The sequence below is a fragment of the Hyperoodon ampullatus genome (assembly GCF_949752795.1).
Source record: "Hyperoodon ampullatus genome assembly, chromosome: 19".
NCBI lineage: Eukaryota > Metazoa > Chordata > Mammalia > Artiodactyla > Ziphiidae > Hyperoodon > Hyperoodon ampullatus.
The window spans coordinates 14,833,298-14,855,812 of NC_136932.1; the positions used below are offsets into that span (position 1 = coordinate 14,833,298).

Below are 22,515 nucleotides of genomic sequence, written 5' to 3' on the forward strand. Positions count from 1 at the left end.
TCCTCCCTCCTACGTGCCCTACACAGCAGCATTCACAGATGAGACCCCCTACGCCCTCTGTAGCTGAAGGACACGGTGGGCCAGGCCTCATGGGGTGCACAGCTGTGCAGGATCCCCCATCACAGGCGTGTGGAGGAGCTGATGACCGCAGCCCCCCCAAGGGTGCCTCTTCCCCCCACCATAGCTCGTGGCTGCCTGGGACCCGAGACCAGGCGGAGGACCTCACTGCGGAGCACAGGGAGCTTCACGTGCCTGGGGGGGCGGTAATCTGGAGCAGGGAGCGGGGGCTGCTGCTTCTGCCCGACAAGGTCCCGGGGGAACACAGCCAGAGCTCTGAAGCTGTGGGGGTCCCCCCAGACGCTGACAAGCAACTGCTGTGGAAGCTGCTAGCTCTCCCCGCAGGGTCCCAGCTCACAGCTCTGTAATTGTCAAGTCAGAGGCCAAGGCGGGTGAAGAAAAAGAAACAAGGTGCTGATGGACAGAAGGCAACGAGAAGTTGGCACAGGGGCCAGAATTCCACCAGACCTGCCCCTCGGTTACTGAGCTTGAGCCCCTGAAACAGAAATTACAATCGGGGGTCTCTCCAGCCTTGTTGGGGCTGCGATCCCCGTGCTGCAGAGGGAAGCTGCGGAGACTGAAGGATGTGGGGCCCGGAGAGGCCCCCCCGGTTCTCAGTGTGCCCCTTCTGGGCCCTGCAGCACACAAGCCCTTCCTGTCTTGATCCTTTAGAGCAGTCAGCCTCCCAGGCACATCACCCCTTCCACCTTCCATCCCCCCGAAAGAACAAGGAAATAATGTCTTCCTTTTTGCTAAGCCTACTGCTGCCTGGTCAAAAGGCAGGGGACAGACCAAACGAACTCTGGCTTAGCAGTCGGGGAGTGCTGCCTGCCTGCCCAAAGCCCCTCTCACCCCACCTGCTGATAAAGACCTGGAGGTAAGACCCCCACCAGCTTCCTGACCCCTCAGCAACAATGCCTCTCCTGGGGGGATTTCTGAAACCCAGGAAAGGGAGAGGGTCCAGCAGGAAGGAGTCTGTAGGAAACATGTCTACAGCAGTGGAACCACTCTCAAGTTAGGGCTGCAGTACACACCTGGGCCAGGAGCAGCTCTCCACACACAGGTGACGTCTGGGGGAGACAAGGGCAGGGGAGCCCTGAGACTGTACTACTGTCACCTCAGCCTCCTTTCCTCCCAGCTAGACTCTCCGCCCGCCACAAACTGCATGCTGTCCACCCTTGCTCTGACCTTCACTAGAGCAAAGGCAAGTGGCATTGCGGGTAAAAAACCACAGACACATCATTTGGGGGTGGCAGGTATTTGGGGGCGGCAGGTAGGTAGGCCACTGCAAGAGGAATAAACTAGACAACAGTGTATCCACTGGGCTGCCAGTGGGCTCCCCACTTTCCTATCCTCTGGCCCTGCCGGGAGGCTGACCCTGCTCTTGACCAGCCCCTGCCTTCCCTGCACAGGGGTCTGCGGAACGGCTGGAGCCTGGGGCGTGTCCTGTCCTGCTGGGACGGCAGCAGGAAGCTAAGGACTGAAAACCACGATTCAACTAGTCCAGCGTGTCCCGCAGCGAAACAAACCTGTGAGCATGAGCACCTAAGAGCCACGGGGAGGCCGTCAGCCACCTGCTCTGCCGCAGCCAGGAGCACTGAGGCGGGCCTGAGGCGGTGCTGGGGGCTGAGCGGGTGGGAGGTGGGGGCGCTGCAGGGCAGGGATCAGGCTTTTGCTCCAATGTTGGAAAAAGCAAGAGAGAGCCAGAGGGACCTGTGACGGCAGCTGTCATCCATGTTAGCCCAGGACCGGGCCCAGAGGGGCCTGGGCAACAAGAAAACGGCTGTGTTGGGTCCTGTGGAGGTGGGTATGCATGACCATTTTGTTCCTGAAGAAAATGTAAAAACATGGCTATTTAAAAAATTAACACATAAGGAAGTGTCTGCCGTGGAGCCAGCTGTGCCCCCAAGGGTCGGCGTCTCCCTAGGACAAGTGCTCTGACGGAGGGGAGAGAAGCAGCCATGTAGGCACCTGATCAGCCACGCAAGGACACGCAGAGACCCCAGGCCAGCAGAGGGGCCGACAGCAAGCCGCTCTGGCCTCCATCTGGCAGCGGCTTTGCGACCACATTGGAGGGTGGCTACGGCTGAGGGTGTCTCTGGAAATCCAGACCCACGGCTGCATTAATGCTGTGTGCACAGCGAGTGCGGGGATGAGAGGTGCAGACCTCCCGACAATGGGCCTGGACCCAGAGACCAGCAGGTGGTGCTGGTGTCTCTCACCCTGGGCGTGCGGCAGCCATGCACACCGACAGGCAGCACGCACAGCGGTGGCCGGTGGGTGCTGCAGCCGTGCCTCCGTCAGCCCAGGGCAGGCCGGCAGCGCACTGCCCCCCCCCTCCCCGTAGGACCAGACACAACTGGGGCGCCTGCTGTGTGCTCATCACTGAGAGGGGATTAACTCGGGCACGGGGGGCACAGAATGCAGCCCCAGGCCCTGCCGCAGCCACGCTCTCACAAGCAACACGAGCTTCCAGCCAAGGACGGGGGCTGTGGGCTGGTCAGAGCTCGGCAGGACTTCCACCCGCGAGCAGAGTCTCCCAAGGAGGGGGCTGGCTGGGTCGTCACTTGGGGAATCTGAGTGGACTGAGCGCCCGCAGGACCCCGGGGAGCACCCACCTCGGGTGGTGGGCAGCATGTCGGAGAGCCCCTGCCAGGCCGTCACCATTTCTGGATTCTTTTCCAAATCAGCAAAGTTCTTCCAGACTCTGATGGCACCGTCATCTTGGGGAGACAAGAGAGGATATTCAAGTGCAGGCCTGGCTGCTCTGGGAAGGGGAGGAGGGCCCTCCCCCAGAGGCACAGGAGGACAAAGGCTGCCCAGCCCGAGGGACAGATGGGTCTCTCGTCTGGTGAGGAGCCGATCAGAGGCAGAGTGAGGCCTGTTCTGGCCTGACCTTGGGCTTCAGGGCTGTGCCTCCGCCTCAGCATTCCCGATCCCCCCCCAGGGGATCACCTGCCAAGAAGAGGCAGTCTCAAGGGGACGGGGCTCAGGGCTTCTCTCTCCCCACCTCCCCTCACATGACTCAGGAAATGGGCGGGTTGTTCCTCCTGCCTCTCCAGGCTCAGAACGGGGAAGGGGCCCCAGTGTTCTCCAGCAGATGGGCAGCCAGGTGGGCCTGAGTGTGTGGGTCCACCACCTGGCTGTCTGTCCGTCTGTCCTTCCTTCCTTCCTTCCTCCTGGTGTGGCTTGCCCCCAGGACACTGCTCTCTGGCCTCACTAGCCCTTCACACGAGGCCCTCAAGGATAACCTTGCCTCAAGCTGCAGAGGGAGGATGAGGTCATCTGGGGACACACTGGGAAACACTTGCCTGATCTCTGCTGAGAAGTGAAGCCTCCCTACTGGAGAACTCAAGCCTTGTGCTGCATCTCCACTGGGACCCGACTCCTGAAGGGCCCTGGGTTCCTCTGCTGTGTCTCTGCGCCCGGGGAAATCACCCTCTCTGCCTCCTCTTTGGCGCTCAGAGAGGCTCAGTGTGATCTGTCCTCAAACCCCCAACTGACCCTACTGGCTGCCCGCACCACCCCTCCCTGCCTGATGTCTGCCAGGGGGCTGGCTTTGGGCCGGGGCTGGACTTTATTTTCCTGGGGAGGGCTGCCAGCAGGACCTCTCCCCATGGGTGTGCCTTTAATGACGGAGGCCTCCACTTGGGAGCGGTTAGTCCCCTTTGCCAGAAGAAACAATTGAGGTCACAGGAAGCTTTGTGCCAATTTGTGCTGGGGTCTTGCATCTGTCCCCCACCACCTCTGCATTGGGGTTTAGGTCCCCACCATGCAAACCCCACTCACCTGTGGCTGTGAGCAGGAGTGAGCAGTCCTGGCCATTCAGATACTCCATGGCCGTGACCCTCGTGTACCGAGGGTTTCCGTTGTGGAAATAATCCAGCTTCTCCCCTTTCTCCCAGTCCCAAAAACTTCAGGGAATAAGAGAGGAATAAGGCTAGTGATCAGGGAAATACAAACAAAAGCCACAAGGAAATACCACCTTACACCCACCAGGTCAGCCACCAGCAAAAACACAGAAAGGGACAAATGTTGTCAGGGGTGTGGAGAAATTAGAACCCTGTGCCCTGATGGTGGGAAAGTAAAATGGTGTAGCTGCCATGCGAAACAAGAGTGGTTCTTCAAGATAACTAAACACAGAACTACCGTTTGGCCAGGATTCCACCTCTGGGTATACACTATGCACCCAGGTTATATTAGTGTCACTCACAACAGTCAAAGGGTGAAAGCAACCCAAGTGCTCATCAATGGATGAAGGACGTAACAAAATGTGGTCCATACACATGGACTATTATTCTGTCTTAAAAGGGAAGTTCTGACACCTGCTTTGTTAAGTGAAATAATCCAGTCAAAAAAGGACAAATACTAGATGATTCCACTTATATGAGGTTCCTGGAATAGACAAATTCATAGAGACAGGAAGTAGAGTGTGGGGTGCTGGGCCTGGGAAGTGGGGAGGGGGAGTCAGTGTTTCATGGGGACAGAGTTTCAGTTTAGGGTGATGAAAAAGTCCTGGAGATGGACAGTGGTGATGGCTGCACAACAAGGTGAATGTGCTTAATGTCACTGGACTGCACACTTAAAAACGGAGAAGACAGTAAATTTTATGTTATGTATTAAAAAAAGGAGAGGAATAAGAAACAGGTAAGAATTCTATCCATTTTATCAGCTATAAAAAGAATCGTGTCCATGGTTCTCTCCCATCAAGTGGGCACTTTCTCAGTGACATAAGGGCAATGGTCACTATGAATTAACATGGTGTCTTGTTACTGACACTTTCCCTTCACACACTTGCTGCCCTTGCACACGAGCGGGTTCCTCACATGTCCTGTCACTGTGGGATCCTGATGAGCCCCTGTGCACTGGTCTCTGTTCACTGCACAGGAATGGCCCCATCTTCGTACCAGAATCTCCCATCCCAGCCCACACATAACCATGCTCAGGCCTCTGGAACACCCGTGGTAACGTGGCCAAGCGCAACCCTGGGAGGGCGCGGGCAACACCAGGAGGAGGGACGTCTCTCGGCAAGTTTTCCAGCCCCCACCTCCACTCCCGAAACAGCCCAAAGGCCTGGGCTGAGGAGCTTCCACGCCAGGAGGGTGCAGGGGCATCCTGCCCACACCCCCCAGGGGCTACCTGTTCTCCAGCTAAAAGGCCAGCCCTGCAAGTGCCCCACATACCAGATGCTGTCTTTATCAGCAACAGCCACACACGGCGTAAAGGGGTGAAACTTGACCACGGAAGGGACACCAGGGTTCCTGTTCAGAAATATCTGGTCGTCTAGCCTTGTGATACCTGCCGAGGGAAACACACGACTATGGGTCTCAATTTGCAGCAAATGTCAATGATGTATTTTACCAAGGCCAACACCAGTCCCTAATGTTTGGGGACCTGGAGGGGCCCAGAGGAAAGCAGGGGTTACAGCGCAGGGGTGGGCTCCTGACAGCAGGGCCCTGCCTCTGCTTGGACATGGCTAGCATTCAATATATAATTGCGACAACCGTCAGCAATACTCAGATCAGTGCACACTGGTTAAGGTTTTAGGAAAAGAGCACCAAAGGTTTTGGAATAAAGCTTAGTAAGGCTGAGATTCGTAACTGAGACCCAAGGCTGAAGCCTCGGTGTGGCCATCGCTGTCTGCAATCCAGCCAAGGATGTGAACGGGGATTTGTTCACCAGGCTCCAATACAGCCACTTGGGAAAAAACCCTCGTGGCCCTGAGGGAGCTTTAGAAGAACAACGAAAAGAGGATAAAAATGCTAATAGCATCCGACAGGTTCACACATATTTCTGGAGAATGACACAGGCTCATGCAGAGGAGCCAGGCGTGGTGGCCCCTCTCCCCTGCACGTCGTAGAGGGTGAGCAGCCCTCATGACACTCAGGCCCTGGAGTCACCCCCTCCTCGGTGGCTGGATGCAAGACTTGGGTGACACAGAGGAGCTGCTCACGCTCCGTGAACCTGGCGCCGGCCGGGCGAGCTGCTGTCACCCACGATTTCAGTCCTTTTCTGCCTCCCTTTGCTAAAACAACTAACACAGAAAACCACTCAACAATCAAGACAGAGTTAAACTAACAGGCAAACAGGTCCCAGAGGGTTTAACTGTTGCCCAGAGGTGCCTTCCCCCACAGCCATGGGTTCCCCAGGACAGGGGAGTGATTTTTTTTTTTTTTTTTTTTTTTTTGCGGTACGCGGGCCTCTCACTGTTGTGGCCTCTCCCATTGCGGAGCACAGGCTCCGGACGCGCAGGCCCAGCAGCCATGGCTCACGGGCCCAGCTGCTCCACGGCATGTGGGATCTTCCCGGACCGGGGCATGAACCCTTGTCCCCTGCATCGGCAGGCGGACTCTCAACCACCAGGGAAGGCCCAGGGGTGTGATTTGACCCAGGAAAGATGAGGGGACACCCAGGTCCTGAGTCACTGCAGGTGTTCTGCAGACATGCAGAGATCCATGTATGATGGCAAAGTCATGGTGTCACGGGGGGTGGCCGGAGGGGTCATGGATAGAAAAGGCAGCATTAACTTTCCCAGCTCGTCTCCTGGGGCCTCGCTGACTTGTCCGGTGACTTTGCTCGGCCCGCAGGTGTGATTCCCATCCTTCTACCGTTCACAGCCTTCCCAGCAGACCACTGGCCTCAGATAAAACCACAACTTCATGAGGAGTTCCAGGCTCTAAGCGCTGCAGGTAGCGGAGGAGGTTGTGGCCTCACTAGCAGCCCTGTCCTCCCTGCCCACGTCCACTGGCAGTGATGCTCCCGTTGGCAAGCTCACTTGATAAGGTTTTCAGCGGCTCAGCAGTTCCTCTCGGTGTGTGCCTGACAAGCAGACCTCTTGATCCCACAAAGACTGGAAAAGAGAACCCCTGACCCTAATTTACAGAGATACTGTTTTTCTTTTTTGTCTGGAAAACCTGGTTGTTTCTCGAGTGGCTGGCTCTAATTTCACTCCCTGCTCAATGCTGACCAGCAACACCAGCCCAGAGTGTGGCCTTCACCGCCTTCAGATGTCCGACTGCGCACAGCAGACTGGCTCCCAGGTTGTGCCCGTGGGTACAGGGAAACCAATTTGTTCTGCTGTCCCCGTCCATAGGCCTGGGGTTCTAAAGAACCACCAACTTCCAAGAAAATAGGCCCTTGACCCCATAATTCAAAGAGCTTCTATCAAGCTGGGCGGCTTGCTCTCTCCTGGAGAAAGCTGCAGACTCTGAATTCCACATCCCCAGAGGCTTTACATCCAGCTGCGACAGTGCTTTCATAGAGGCGAGTTACAAACAACCAAGATTGGTTTTAGCAGAAGTGACCGCACATTAATGAAACGTGACCCGAGCATCTCACGGAGAGCACTGTGAACACATGCGGAAGTGCTTCCAAAACAGCACTGCTTCTGGAAGTGCTCAGTGGGCCAAGGAGTGCGCCGGGCCTGGGCAGGCGGGCCAGGGACGAGACCCCGACTCCAGGCTGCCTGCAGGCAGGGACGGTCTCATGGGTTCTCACCCTCAACTTTAAAAAGTAACCCGTAATAATCAAGAGAATTTGACAGGACAGGGAGGCAAGTTCACAACAATAATTCAACAGAAGCGTTAAGAGCCTGCTTATCCACTCTGTGCGGTACCCGGGCAGCGTCAGTCCACCGCCCAAAGCTGGCCCAGCAATGAGGGCTCAGGCAGAGCCAAAAGACCAGCCCACGCCCTGTGCACTCACAGCTGTGGGACTGGGTCGGTTCCCAGGCCAGCGGGGGCTGTACTGCTGGGAGAGGGAGAGGAGAGAGGCTGGTCCCTGGGGGGGGGTGAGGGGCCCAGTACTCTGTCCCTGTCCTGATCACAGGGTGGAGGCCCTCAGCTGCCCCCTCCCACCCTGCTTCAGTGCCTGGGGGGCTGCTGCAGCCAAGATGAGGAGGACCCGCGGCCCAGCAGCCCTCCCTGTGGCAGCCCGTGTGTCCATGCTGCTCACTGCCACTTCACCGGGGGTGGGGGTGGGGTGGGGCTGGGGGGCATGCAAAGTGGGCGGCTTGGGCATCTGTTGGCAAATTTAGTAAAAGGTTTGGTCGAAATGTGACTGATACACAGCTTTGGGTGATAGAGAGCAATTATTTGGGGGCCTGGTGGGGTCCAGGTAAACACAGCCAGGGCCTGGTGTTTGTCTTCTGTCCCCCCGGGGAGGACACAGGCCCACTCCGCCGTGGACCCCAGGGCCTGCGGAGGGCTTGCTCCTTCCTCTCTGGAAACGACAAAAGGCAGAAGACACAATTGTCCAGAAGCTGCCAGTCAAGACAGGAGCTTCCCTGGACGATGATCCCAGAGAGCTTCCAAGTCTCCCTGAGGGCAAAGGCACAGAGTCTCCCGGGACCAGGCCTTGTCAGGCAGGCGGGTGGTGCCCCCACCTTGGCACTCCTCCCTCCCTCAAGCATCTCCGCCAGCCTCACTCCTCCCCTGCACAAGGGCGGGTGGGCACCTGCTCAACGACCGCGGTGGCCCCTGGGGACACTGCTTACCCTTCTGGATGAGCTGCTGCGCCTGCTTCCTGACGCGGGTGTTTCGCAGAAACCGCCACTCCCGCTCCTTGCGGATCTGACTCTCCAGGTCATGCTCTTCCGGGATCTTCAACAATAAAAAAACAATTATTTCCAGATAAGAGCATTCCTCCTCCACAGGTGCTAAAGAATCTGGGTTCTCTGGTCAGCCCAGTGTCCAGTGCCCTACCGCAGTCCAGAGCAGAGCATTACAGTCAGAGGTTGGTCACTGAATCCCCGAAGCAGCTTCCCTCTCTATGCTGGGAGTGCCGCTCACTGCTGGCCACTGGGCTTAGAGGCTCTGAGACCTGGGACCGGGTGGGGGGAGGGCTGGCCGGCGCTGGGATGCGGAGTGGAGACTTAGGAAACCCCTGCCCCCACGACGGCCCAACTGTGGAAGCCAGAAGCCCTTGCACTCTGACAGGGCAGCAGGGGGGCTGCTTTCAAAGCAGACAGATTTTGAGGGGAGGTCCAGGGATAAGGGCTGGGTGTTTTCTGCAGGAGGGGACACAAAGGGCCCTGCTGTGCCAGACACTAAATTTGCACCTTCTTACCCTTAAATGCAAAATCAGAAAAAGAGGGGCTGTGCTCAGAGACTTTTGCTTTTATTCTTTGATGCCAAAGGGAACTGAGGCATCTGGTTAGAAGATGAACGAGCTCATGAGAAGTGACAGAGGAGAGCAGCCAGGGCATGGCTATCCCATGACAGCTGCGAGAGGCAGGCTGGGCCTGAGGGTGGGATCTTCTCTGGGAGTTGCTGCCCGCCCCACTCCACCTAATGCAGCAGAGGGTGAAGCTGGCATCGGATTCCGCATAGGTGGAGATTGAGGAAGGAGCTTCGACCCTATGCCAGAGAACTTCTGCCCTCCCTAATCAGCTTTCAAGAGACAGAGTTTATCTGCACGTGAAGTATATGGATGCTGGAACAGTCCCCTTTCCTGGATAAGGGCTCTTCTTGCTTCATGGCTGGCGTGTGTGCATGGTGTGGGTGCATGTGGGCTACGGATGGGTGTGCCTAGGAGAGGGCCACACTTAGCAAATAATAAGTTAGGATTTAAGTCTACTTTATTCATAACAATCACTTGTCATGTAAAAAAGATGTATCTCCTAAATCACACAGTCAGTCTGGCTAACTCTGGTTCCCTGCTTGAAAACTCAGAGTTGTAAAATCCCAAAATACAAAAGGAATCAAATAAACTAGGAAAAACCCTACTTCCTCTTGGCTGAGTTAACCAGCCTTGTACTCAGCCAGGTAACACCACACAGGCAGAAGGAGCCCATATTCATCCTGGAGAAAGCATCAGGATGAAGGACGGTGAACGTGGTCACGTGCACGTGCCTGTGTGTAAGTGTGGCTGAGAAATGAGGTAACGTCTACACGGAGAGGAGTTCAGCTCACGTTTTAGGCAGTTATTACATGAAATGGTCATGGAGCACTTTCGTGTCTTCTCCTAGAATGCTCTGTGTTATCTCTGATCACAAATGAACAACCCCAAACCTCACCTCGTCCCTGTGCACAGGTGCCGAGGCCTCTGTGTTCCAGCATTTCACTGCTACACTCCTGTCTTTTTTTCTCTTAAAAATCACAAAACTACACCCAGCAAAACAGCAAAGATATCCTGACACAGAGACAACCGAAGAAAAGTCACCCAGAGCCTCCAGAGCACAGTTAGTGCTGTAGACATAACCCCACGAAGGTACTTGGGATAGACGGTGGGTTTTTACCAGCTGGTTTTGTTTCATGACAATCCAGAGATTATTTGAAAACAAATAACAAATAACCAATAACGTAGAACAATAATAAGAAAACCCCACATGAAAAGACTGAGACTGCACCTGAATGAATCTCTCGTTTCTGCAGGAATAAATTAGAGAAAGGGTCTAGACAAGCAGGAAAGGAGTGGGACAGGCAGGCATGAAGTTCTGGACTGCACTCCCCATGGCAGGGGCAGGCGGGAGGAAGGAAGGGAGATGGGAGGCAGCTGCACATGGGAGTGCGGCCACACGTGCCTTGGGGCCACAGACAGGCTGACCTCCACGGCACAGCCGGGCATCACTGCCCTGGGCTGAGTCCTAAGCAGCAGAGCGTGGCGCTCCCGGGAGCGGTCCCACGGGCATACAGGCTCTGCTGAGCTCAGAGAAGGACTTGCAGAACTGAACTGAACTAAACCGCAGCCCAGGAACCAGTGCATGCATCGTCTTGGGGATAATCGCCATGAAGCACTAGGACAAGCAGGGGCGGAGAGCAGTGGGACAGTGTGGGAGGCGAGGGTGGAGACGAGGAGAGGACAAGAGAGCAGATGAGAAGCAGCCGGCGTTGGCCGGCCGGGATGGACAAGGATGGACGGAGGGACCAGACAGAGGATTTCCCACTCAGCCTTTCTTAATCATCCGCTCATGTGCTCCTCCCCTCCCCCCATGGCTCTGCAGGCTGAACAAAAGCTTCTGACTAAACAAAAGCCCAGACCCACACTGTGCTGCGCTTTCCTCTAAGCAGAGCTGGAGGGACGTGGGTGTGGAAATAGTGTTACATGATTAGGATCACGACACTCCTTGGATTCCTAACACCTCCTGGCTTCTCCTCAAACAGAAACCAATTACGGTGCTGAAGCCTCCTGAAGCCTCCCGAGGAGCTGGCGGCTGACGGCTGGTGAGGGTGTCCTCCTCGCTCCTCGTCTGTCACTGGGGCAGGCGGGGCTTGGGAACAAAGGAAGACCAGAGGGTCTGCAGAAGCCTGAGGGCGGGCTTTTCCACGTGGAGCAGGTTCTCATATGATGAATTTGTGAATCACAGGGCTGGGTCTTACCCTCAATGCCTTTGAATTTAAAGAGGTTCAAGTGCACGGGATAAAATTCATGACAGGCACGTGACTATCAGGATTGCAGCATGACCCCTGGGGAAGGCTCATGATGTCAATGCTAAATTCTCAGACACGGAGCTCCCTGGGTTCCCACCAGAAACAAAGCGAGTTCTGTGGCAGGACAGAGTACCTCTGCGCTTGCCTCTCACCTCGTTTAATAACAAACACCCTCCCCAAATAATGACAGGGGGTCAGCAGTGCCGGGAGGGTGTGCACTGGCTGCGGGCTGACCCGGTTCAACCCGCCACCTCTGGGCACGACATCTAAGGGGTGAAGACCACTGACTGCCAAGGAAAAAGCTCTGAAGTGCAGATCACAGTTCACTGCAGGTACTGATACCCAAATATGGGCATTTTCATCATCAGGCCACACTTCTCGTAAAGCATCAGGGTGACCGAGATACAGTTCACATGCATTAAACTTCACCCTTTTGGGCACAGTATGTAACCACCACCACAGTGAGCATGTTGAACAGTCCCCCACACCTCAAACTGCCACGTGCCCTCTGTAGTCAAGCCCTCCCCCCAGCCCCAGCCCAACACCCTGCCCTCTGTTCTCTGTCCCTGCAGCTTTGTTTCGCCTTTTCCAGTGGTGGCTGTGGGTCTGCATCTGAGTGAAACACGTAAACACGTAAGTAGAGGTCCCCACAAACCGCGGCCCTCGCCTGCAGAGCCTCCCCCCGCGGTCAGCTGACGTGCGCTCCTGGAGGGCACCTGCACTCTGAGTCTGAGTACTCGGTGCTGAGGAAAGGAAAGCAAATCCTTAGGGAAAAGTCAAGTTCATTTCTAAGTTTAAGAGAAACGTGTTTTGGATTACCTATGCCACTTCTCCCCACAGGTAGATGACTGAGAACAGGCACCCCCAGAGACTTCAAGGACAGCCGCTCAGCACCCCACCAAGTAGCTTCCGAGACTTTACAGTTGCTGCCGTTTCAGTGAGACGGCAGACCAACCACCTAGAGTCCAAGTCACTTGACCGCACTTGCCTTAAGCAGGAGACTGTATCAACGAAACCGAACTTCCATTACTATTAGACTAAACCCCCTTAACTTTCAAGCAGATGGTATGTACCACAGATATAAAGGACAACTCGCTACCTACAGCACCAGTGATGAACTGTCTCCTGGGACAAATTCCGGTGTTTGCCTACTCCCTCCTTCCTTAGCCAGAGGAGCCCGAGATGTCCTGTCTGTGGGCGGACAGGTCAGCAGGAGCAGGCCGACCCTGGCATGGACAACACACTTGGTTGACTGTAACAGGCCTCAATGATCTCTTGGGGTCATTTCTTTATTATTTTAAAAATTTATTTATTTATTTTTGGCTGTGTTGGGTCTTCGTTTCTGCACGCGGGCTCTCTCTAGTTGAAGCAAGTGGGGGCTACTCTTTGTTGCAGTGCGTGGGCTTCTCATGGTGGTGGCTTCTCTTGTCGAGGAGCACGGACTCTAGGTGTGCGGGCTTCAGTAGTTGTGGCACGCAGGCTCAGCAGTTGTGGTGCACGGGCTTAGTTGCTCTGCGGCATGTGGGATCTTCCCGGACCAGGGCTCGAACCCTTGTCCCCTGCATTGGCAGGCAGATTCTTAACCACTGCGCCACCAGGAAAGTCCCAGGGTCATTTCTTTAATATATTTTTTTCCTGATTATAAAGGTACTTCGTGCTAAGTGTGGCCATCCTGTGGCCAGTTTATGTCCTGTTTTTTTTCCCTTTTAAAGAAATTTCATCATGAGCATTTTCTTATGTTACTAATTTCAAAGCTTTATTTTTTAATAGTTCCAATAATATCGTATCAAATACTTCATCCTTTTTTAACCAGTCTTCTTCTGTTGGACATTTACGTGGATCCTAGTTTTCGCTACTGAGAGAGTGCTTCTCCTTTTCAGCAACGGGGCTTGATAAATTAGAACTCTGTCACCTACCTCAGGCACTGACAGCCGTTATTGTGTGTTGTAACTGACAAAAATCAGTATCACTACAGGGAAATAGGAAGGCCGGAGAAAAGTTGTAATAGAGTCCAAATACTCTTCCTGGAAATTACTTGGATATGTAGCTTGACATACAAGTAAGAATAGACTGCAGTTTTTGATTTTCCATTATCTATGAGGGAAGAGGAAGGTGGTTTTGTAAGAACGTGCTTTAGACCAGCAAAGTCTAAAATGAACCCCTGCAGCACTCCCTGCAGAAAGATGGGCATGAAGATTCAGCTCTGACAGCACTGCCCTGTCTCACCCTGGCACCCTGAACGTGTGGCCTGAGTCTGTAGCAAGAGGACACACGTCACGTCATCAAACCTGGAAGGCAGTGTCCTGGAATAAGCCAGATTACCCCAGTCAGCTAGCTTAGTCCAACAGTCCCCAAAGCCAGAAGCGGCCCAAGTGAGGCCTGGGGACCACCTGGATGACCTTGCTAATCAGGACAAAATGGCACATTTTATACTGGCAAGCTCGGAAAAGGCAGGTAAGTGAGGTCTGTTTCTTTTACCCTTTTTTACCTGTTAATACCAGCTACCATGACAGCAATCTGGCGTCCCCTCAACAGCCACCCTCGGTGGGACAGGAGGCCAGTGGGCACAGCAGGGACCTGTGCAGCCGGCACCTGCCCCGGGCCACGGCTCAGGGCAGGGCCTGCGCGACTGCACCTGGGCTGATAGGAGTCACAGCATGTGGCCCCCGAGGGTCACAGCGAGCAAACCAGTGGGGATCAGACCTTGAGCTCAGAGTAGAGGGGTTCAGACACCCAGGCCTGAGGCCGGGGCTCTGGAGTCCTGTGTGCGTTTGCTGAGGAGATGGGGGCAGTGCATGCCAGGGGATTCTGGCTTTAAACCCTGAGAGCTGCCGACACACCACTACCTTCATGACAGGCTGGGCGAAGTACCGCGCGCTCCAGTCGCAGAACCCTGTCTGCATTGTGGCCGAGATGAAACTTTTGTGCCCGGCAGCATCATCCGGGTCGTCAGTGGTCTTCGGGGCATTTGGAAAGGAGGAGGGGAGGAGAAGACAGAAACAGAGTTAGTCATGTCATCCCCAAACTTCTCTGTGAGCTCGAGACAGTCCATCACCGGAGACCAAGGCACAGGGGTCAGGCTTCTGAGGGCAATATCTCCATGGTCCCCTCACTTCTACATCCTGGTGCCCAAGGAACCCCGACTGTCAGGACAGGGCTCCGAGTCTGCGCTCAGAGGCCGAGCATCCCCCAGGGCCGGCTGAGGTGGCCTGGGCTGCAAAGTCCCTGACACTTGTCATCTGAGTCAGCAGCCCCACAAGGTCTTTGCGGCCTGGTCCCAGGGCCGCCGCTCCCACCAGGCCAGTCATACACATAGGACCTTGGCTTACCCTCTGGCTCCTGGATAAGAGCACAGTAGAGCTTGGGCCAACTGGGACTTCTAAGCATTAAAACTTAAAACATGTGGCTCTGCTCACTGGGACAATGGTTCAGTTTGTTCCCTGCTGCAGAACCAATGGGGGCCAGGATGGCAGAGCAGGGGTTTGCCTCACTGCACGTGGCTGGGCATGAGAAGTGCCTCACAGAGGAGCCCCCGCTACCCAGGGAGATGCACTGGGTGGAAAATCCCACAGATGGGGTCAGCGATAAGGTCTTACCTCCCGCCTGACAGGGGAACCGCAGACGCCTGCCGCCACCTCGCGGCTCTGCTGGGCCAGGACCCACAGATCATGGTCCAGCCGCTCCTGCCTGGCTGCCCCATGTAGGGTCCAGCCGGGAGGCTAAACCTGGCACCTGGCGTTGTGGCCGTTTTTGTTCCTCAGCCATCGAGGCGAGGGGAGCAGGCAGCTCCAAAGCCAGGTGGGTGGGGCCAGTGGCAGGTGCGGACACCTGTCCATCCCCAACACCCGCATCTAGCTCCAAAGTCAGGGTGCAGGCTGCTGTGACTTTCCTGTTAAAATTGCCGGTCACTGGTGAGCTGAGACGTGTCCTTGGCACATCCAGAACACCCTCGCTATGCCGTTTGTGCTTGGCCAGGACAGCGGCAAGCAGTCTGGACAAGACACGAGGCCCCAGCTTTTGTGTCCACCCTGTTATGTGTTCTCACAACCCTGACAAACAAGGACGCCAATTCCTCCCTCTCCTGAACGGCCTCGTTTAACTTAGCGGCTGAGACCACTCCCACCTACAGGGCATAATTGAATGTTGGTGGAAAAAGCAAACAACCTGTCAGAACAAGCGCTTCTGTGGAGCAGCTGCCACGTTTAGTGGAGACAAATGCTATTGATTGAGAAGGGAAAAAGCCAATCAGCCCATGTGCTGCTTGTTACATGGAAGCTGCCAAGAGTGAACCCAGAACAAGGGGCTGCAGGAGGAAGAGGGACACCCTGCGATATCTGCCCAGACGTGGGGGCGAGGAGCCCAGAGCCATTGGTGGTATCCTGCATTCTGCACCCGGGCCGAGGCCACGTGCACCCTGTCGCCCGAGGTGGTGCCTCTCCTCTCAGGAGCGAACGTCCCAGCACCCAAGCCCATTAGAGTTAGTGTTTAAAACCACATCTGTACCTGGTCTGGGCCCTTGTCGAACATCTTCCGTGTCCGGGGGAACTGGTGGGAGTGGGGTGTGTACTGCACTGCCACGGGGCCTGTGGTGCCCGGCCGGCCCGCAGGCAGGTCTCGGCTGACCGGCTGCTTAGCCACGTCATTGGTCAGGCTGGAGCTGCTTGCACTGGATGTTGGCGGGGAGCCTCTGCCGTCGGGAAAAAAGAAACACTGTGTTTTACCCAGAGCCCACTCCTTTGAAACCAAACCCTAAGCAACTTCCCCTGGTACTGCCCACTCCCAGATCCTGCGAATAGGCCCAGGGTCACCAGCTCGGACCATCCTCAATCGCATGGCTTGTCAACGTGACTTCCAAACCTGAGCTGCTGATGCTGAATTCATGACCCCTTCTAGCTTCTGCCTGCAGGTTCTAAGAACCATCTTCCCCTGAAAACCAATGCAGCCGGAGGCAAGCTCGGTCAGGACTTTGAGTAGGCTCCAGGAGGGTGCAGGGCACGTCTACTCCCCTGAGATCCAGTGCACAGCTCTGTGAACACTGATTAAGTGGAAGGTTCCACCCTGCTGGTCACTCATTGGAAGACACGGACCCTCTCTGATAAAATTCTGAATGGAGTCAGGTTCAGGTCAACTTTTGTTGTCACAATTGTGCAGATAAAGGTAGGAAAGGATTCTAGGAGGGGCTCAGATGAGAAGATGTCGGGGTGAGAGAGAGCCTGCAGGCTGGAGAGGGAGGGGGAGGCGGGGGGAGGCCGTGCTGGGAACCTCCCCAGACCCCGGAGGGCAGCTGCCCACCACTCACCCTGCCTGGTGGATGTGGATGCCCTTGTTGGTGGGGCTGGCGGGTGCCGACTGAGTGAGGGAAGAGGTGGTGAGGATGCGCTGAGGCCGGGCGTTCACTGTGGCCTGAAGGAACAAAGGGACAAGTGAGGTGGGTGGTCACTGTGACAACCTGAGGCTACAAGACAAGCACAAGCTGGTGGCTGCTTTTGAGTGGATTCAAAATCACAGAAAAGGGCTTTTGGCTGAGGAAATCTCATATGAATGGAAGGTCCCAGTTAAAATTTTCCCCGCAAATGTCACCCTCTAGATAAAATGATATTCTGTTGCTTTTCTGGAAGGTATTCACCTGGTCCCTTGAGGCTCCAAGGACGCCCCCCGCCCCGAAACGCTGTCACAAAACTGCACCGGGACTAATGAGGAGTGGGGTGGTCTGGAAGTTGGGGAGAAGGCTCTCCAGGCTCCCTCTCATGGCAGGAGCTCCACTGGAGGGAGCAGCTTCCTGGGCGGAGCTGGCACTTGGGAAGGAGCCTGCCTAGCCTCAGCCTCGGTTGTTCGTTGTCATATTTCGGCACAGGCTCAAAACAGCACCTTGGGTGCAGCATTTTGTGAATGGAGACAAGACCCAGGTCTGTGCACTTCTTCCCATGATCACATGCAGGTTTGACATTTTACCCGGCAGAGGGTCTGTGCCAGCCTGGGCTGGCAGTCAGGAGGGAAGCAGCTTTGTTGTGATTTTTTAAAATGGTGGAGGAGACAATAAGCAAACAGGGGTGTCACTGCTTAGCTGCTGGTGGACCCACTGACGCCAAGTTCTTTCCTGGACTTCTGTTCTGAGTGCTGGACAGCTGGATGGGCCTGCTAGATCTGGACATCCAGGGTGAAAGGACCAGAAAGGGGCTGATGCTGTGGAGGGGGCACCACTCTGGCAGGAAGAGAACAGGAATGGCGGCTGTTGGCCACCCCTTGCCCGAGTGTGGCTGGTGCCAGGCTCAGTTCTCGAAGATTGGGTGTCACCCAGCGAGATGGGCGGAGCCTCGACCTTCATGGGGTGATGCTCCAGGGCAACCCTGGACTGGCTACTTACAGAAGACCCTCAAATTCTGGCTTATTCTCTCAGCAGTTAGGAAGGCCATACCTATATTCAGCTGACAGGTAGAAAATTACAGAATACAAAACCACCAACATAATACCAATGTTTCCCAGATAATCCTTCACTTTGAAATGCAAACAGCAAGAACTGAATCATAACCAGCCTATAAAAACTGTTTTTTATTTTTTGAATTATAAAAGTTGTATTGTTTGTGTTTGTTTTGCTTTGGTATTTAAATTATTTGGCCTCCACACACACACAACCTCAACAAAGCCTGAGAGCCAAATGATCCCTTAAGAGGTCTAAAAGGAGAAAAGAAATTTAAGTTAAGAAACTATAAACTGAGTATGTGTCTCCTCAAAATTTCTAGAAAATCAGTGGGAGGTGATGAGGAGAGACAGAAAACTTTGGGGTTGAAATGCAGACTTCGGCTGAATCCATGACCTTTCAAAGTTTCCCTGAGCACAGAGGCTCTGCCGCTGCCTGAGCTGGAGCCCCCGGTGCTGATCTCCCCCGAGACCCCCACCCCGACTGCTCCCCTCCAAGGAGGCTCCAAAAGGGAAGAAGCGCGGGGGCCTGCGGTGACTAACTCTGCTTCCCTGCTCTTCCCGGGGGGTGGAGGTGGCACAGCCCTGGCTTGTTCCGTCTCAGCCTCGAGGGCAAAGAAGACAGCCATGATTTTTTAATGCAGTTCACACTGACGGCTGCTGCACACAGCTCTAGTTTTGCATCTGTTCTGGAAATCCTGAGGGGTGGGCATGTCACTGGTTGGGGAGGCCCCATGACTGGTGATCGATCCTAGGGTTTCAGGCTTAGATGAAGCTTCTTTGCTTAACGTTTCCTATTTGTGCAACAAACATTCACTGCAGCGGTGCTGCAGTGGTGAGCATGAGTCGGGGGTGGCCATGCAGACCCGCCTGTCCGTTGGATTGGTGTGGATGGAGGCTGCTCCGGGAGCAGGTGGCGAGCAGGTTGTGGGAGATGCCCTCCAGGAAGGCCCCTTTCTGTGCTGGTTCCAGTCGCCGTTTCACACAGAGAGCACACCGCCAGGAAAGGGTAACAGAGAAACACCAGTGTGCTTGCTGGCTGTCAGGTTTGGGCTGTATATGGAGGAGGATGGGGCGTGGGTCCGAGAGACCCCAGGACCCCACCGTGAGCCCCATCCACTGCGAGCACACTTGCCCATTGTTCTCACGGCGTCAACACCCTGTCATTCTTCCTCCATGATGCCGCACTGGAGTCACTGGACCAGCAGACGCGCTTTGATGAAGGCCCGAGGTAAGCTCCCTTCCTAACAAGTGTTGAGTCCAGAAGAGGAGGGGCAGCAGTGGGAGGTCGTGATTAGGGCTACAAGCCAACTTTTAGAGAGTGGCAAACACCTTGTTAGTCGGATTCTAGGTCAGATGTACCCTCTTAGCCCAGTGCAAACACAGAAACGATTTGCAGGGACACACACACAGCCCCACCTGTGCTCCCCGCCCCCGTGCAGTTAATGGGGGTGGTCGCTGTAATGGGAGCCTGGGGCCGCAATAAGACGCCCCCTCTGTCTCCCGCTCCTGGTGCTTTCTTACTCTGCAGGTCTTCCACTAGAACACATCGCCTCACAGGGATGCGGGAAAGTCTGATCCAGTGCAGAGAAAACACCCTACAGAGGTGATGAGGACAGCAAGTTTCCCAACTGGATCTCGACACAGTCAGGGTTTAGGACACCAACGGAGGCTTTTGGCTGCTCTCTCTTGGGGGATGGAGTATTTCAGAAAAGTCCCTGTTAACTGCATACCAAAGATCTGGATTCATGTGGGAGGAGGTGATTCCCCAAAGGATCGTCTACAGTTAATTCTGGGCTAAGCATGAGGCAGAGCCCCTGGTTGCTGGAGCACTGAGAATGGACACCTATGAAAGCACGTGACTCTATCTAAAAAGTGATTTTTCTGTAAACCACATTTCCTAGATAAATAATATAAACTTTCTTTTGGACTCTAAGTCCCAGGTAGAATTCACTTAAAGCAATGGTGGTGACTGTGATGAATTAGCTGGCACTTGGGAGAGCCGCACTCCTGGGGGCCTGGGTGCCCTCAATCCTCGGCCTCGCAGGAGGGGAACTCGCATCAGTGAGGCCAGGACCGGGCACAGCAGGGAGGCTCCATTTTCACAGACGAGGAGGATGACACTCACTCGAGTCCGCTGTGCCTTTCTCCAGGACCTCCTTCCTTTTCCTCTGTTTCTTTCCCCAAGACTGTACTTCCTCCCTCCCTTGGTCACAGGCCCTAATATGTTGTAACAAACATATATTTTAGAAAAGTTTAATTTTTGAATCAATCCTATTCTTAGTTGAAAAAGCAGATGACTAGACTATTTCTTAGTTTTGTATTACAGAATGAAAACATTAACTTAATTCACTGGCCTCTCTTCTATAGACATTGAGAAGACTGCACACTCCCTGAGGATGGAACAGCATTCAGGTGCCTTTGTGGCGAGTCACGCAGTAGGATGATGAAGAAAGTGGGCGAGGGGCTCACTGGGCGCAAGGGGAGGTCAGAGTGGAATAAACTACCCGGTAGTCCCGAGTCGGCCAACAGTAATGCCCAACACTTTAGCCATGAGGCTGGCAGTGCTCACAGGCAGGAAGTGCAGCGAACACTGTGTACCTAGGAGTCTCTGCTTTCAGAGAGAGTCACATGTGTGACCACAGGCTGGGGTTAAACCCAGAGTGTGTTCCTGAATTATTCTCATTGCTTCTTTAAGGAGGAAGAGGAAGTTGACTGCTACAGCACTTTAAGACTGGGTACACGATGAGGCTGTGTTATTACTACTTGTGATGCTACCAGGAGCTGAAGTAGCAGCCACAGACAGTGAGATGATTCAATCAGCCAGGAAAAGACAGAACTTCACCAGTGAAGAATAATGTCGGTGAGGGAATCGAACACCACACAAATATGGTGCCAACAGGAGGCCAGGTGCTGCAGGAGGTTGGGCTACGTGCGAGGCCAACCCCAGTGAGGCAGCAGCAAATAGGAGGGCTTGATAACCAGTTTGGAAAAAATAACAGACCAGGAGTGAAGCTATGATTAAGCCACGTGCCTTCAGGCAAGTGGCAGCCTGAGGACGACCCCTTGTTAGTGATTAGGGTCAGATGAGGATAGAGACACGCCAGGTAAACTGTGACACGTGACAATATTTCCCTGTACTTTTCCTGTAACTTGTCTGCAAGCCTAAAATTTAATCAAAAAGTTAAGAAAATCTTTAAAAATGCTATAACAAATGACTTCTTTGTGGCATTCATTATTGTTCCATTCATGAAAGATTAACTGCATGTAAACTGTCCAACTTCCATAAACAGCTGGAAAACAGAAAAAAAAAAAAAAAGAAACAGCTGTTTTCGGACATTGGGCACCGGGTACTGTTGAGAGAAGGGAAATCATCGCGCAGCTCCTGGCCTGCAGTCGGTTTCCTGCAGACCCGGCTGTGGTGGGGGAAGGGTATCCAGACAGAGTGCAGCAGTGCAGCTAGCAGAGGAGACCAATCGGAGTGACATGGAAGCCTAGGTGGCTGGAATCTGCAGGGCAGAGAGGAGAGGGCTTCTAGGGTCTGCAGGGGAGGCCCCTCAAATCTGTGAGTACTTTCTGCTTGGGGGTGGCGTGAAAACCCATGAGGGAGGGGCAAGAACCACTGAAAGGCCAAATAATTCCCAGAGCTCACAAAAAGAACTGGGAGAGTTTACAGTCCCTAAAGAAAAAAGGACTAAAATCAATGACCTAAGCTTCCACCTTAAGAAACTAGAATCAGAAGAGCAAATTAAACTGAGAGTAAGCAGAAGAAATGAAGCAATATATATAAAAGCAGGTATCAATAAAACACAGAATGAAAAACAACAGAGAAACACAGCTGACTCTTAGACAACATGGGTTTGAACCACACGGGTCCACTTATACACGTTTCTCAATAAACACACACTGCAGTACTACAGAATTCAGGGATGTGGAGACATGAATGGGAAAGGCTGATTTTTGACTGCGGGGGGTCAGGGTTGGTGTCCCTAACCCCTGTGTTGTTCAGAAGTCAATTGTACTAATGAAACCAAAAGCTGGTTCTTTGAAGAGGTACCTTTAGCCAGAAATAGTCACGAATAAGAGAAGTTGTACATTACTGGTGCCAGGAATGAAAAAGAGGACATCACTACACTACAGGTCACACAGATGTCCTCACCTAATTTCCTGCTGCCCTGATGTGGGTGTACAGAAGCAGTGACACATGCCCCCACTGAAGCTACATGCACATGGAATTTAGCCTATATTGTGAATCTCTGGATTCAAAACGCTCGTTCAAAGTTTCTAAACCTAAACCATGCGTAGACCTGAACATGCCTGGAGTTCTCTGCTTGCATATTCGTAACTGAAAACCAGGGTCCTGAGAGCTTCACAGAGAACGCCCTTCGCACATACCTTATAGGCGATGCTGTTGAGCACTTTCATAGCCAAATCGGAAACATCTGGATAGGGATCCGCAGCCAGATGTAGCAAGACTCTCCAAATTTGAGTGTAAACACTATTGAATGAAACTCCTAGAAAAGAGAAATGGGAGCTGTTTTAGCAAAAAGGAGCTGCCACTGCACACTGGGGCGGCTTCTGGGGTAGCTCCCTCTTCTGAAGACCTAACCATGCATCAGGGGTGGACACTTAGAAGAGCTGGGGTTACAGGAAGTTCCGGTTTTGTTATCTG

At 54.0% G+C, this 22,515-nt stretch overlaps 1 protein-coding gene across 2 annotated transcripts in view; it reads right to left on the minus strand.

Moving 5' to 3' along the window:
• Nucleotides 1-22,515, minus strand: part of RPTOR (regulatory associated protein of MTOR complex 1) — a gene marked incomplete at its 5' end in the record, with an annotated part of 340,079 nt that overhangs the window by 12,329 nt on the left and 305,235 nt on the right. For both annotated transcript variants that reach the window (XM_079725126.1, XM_079725125.1), the window contains 8 exons: nucleotides 2,676-2,780; nucleotides 3,847-3,971; nucleotides 5,241-5,355; nucleotides 8,552-8,657; nucleotides 14,273-14,383; nucleotides 15,930-16,113; nucleotides 16,726-16,829; nucleotides 22,239-22,357. In XM_079725126.1, the coding sequence (XP_079581252.1) occupies nucleotides 2,676-2,780; nucleotides 3,847-3,971; nucleotides 5,241-5,355; nucleotides 8,552-8,657; nucleotides 14,273-14,383; nucleotides 15,930-16,113; nucleotides 16,726-16,829; nucleotides 22,239-22,357 (969 nt within the window). The remainder of the gene's footprint in view (nucleotides 1-2,675; nucleotides 2,781-3,846; nucleotides 3,972-5,240; nucleotides 5,356-8,551; nucleotides 8,658-14,272; nucleotides 14,384-15,929; nucleotides 16,114-16,725; nucleotides 16,830-22,238; nucleotides 22,358-22,515) is intronic.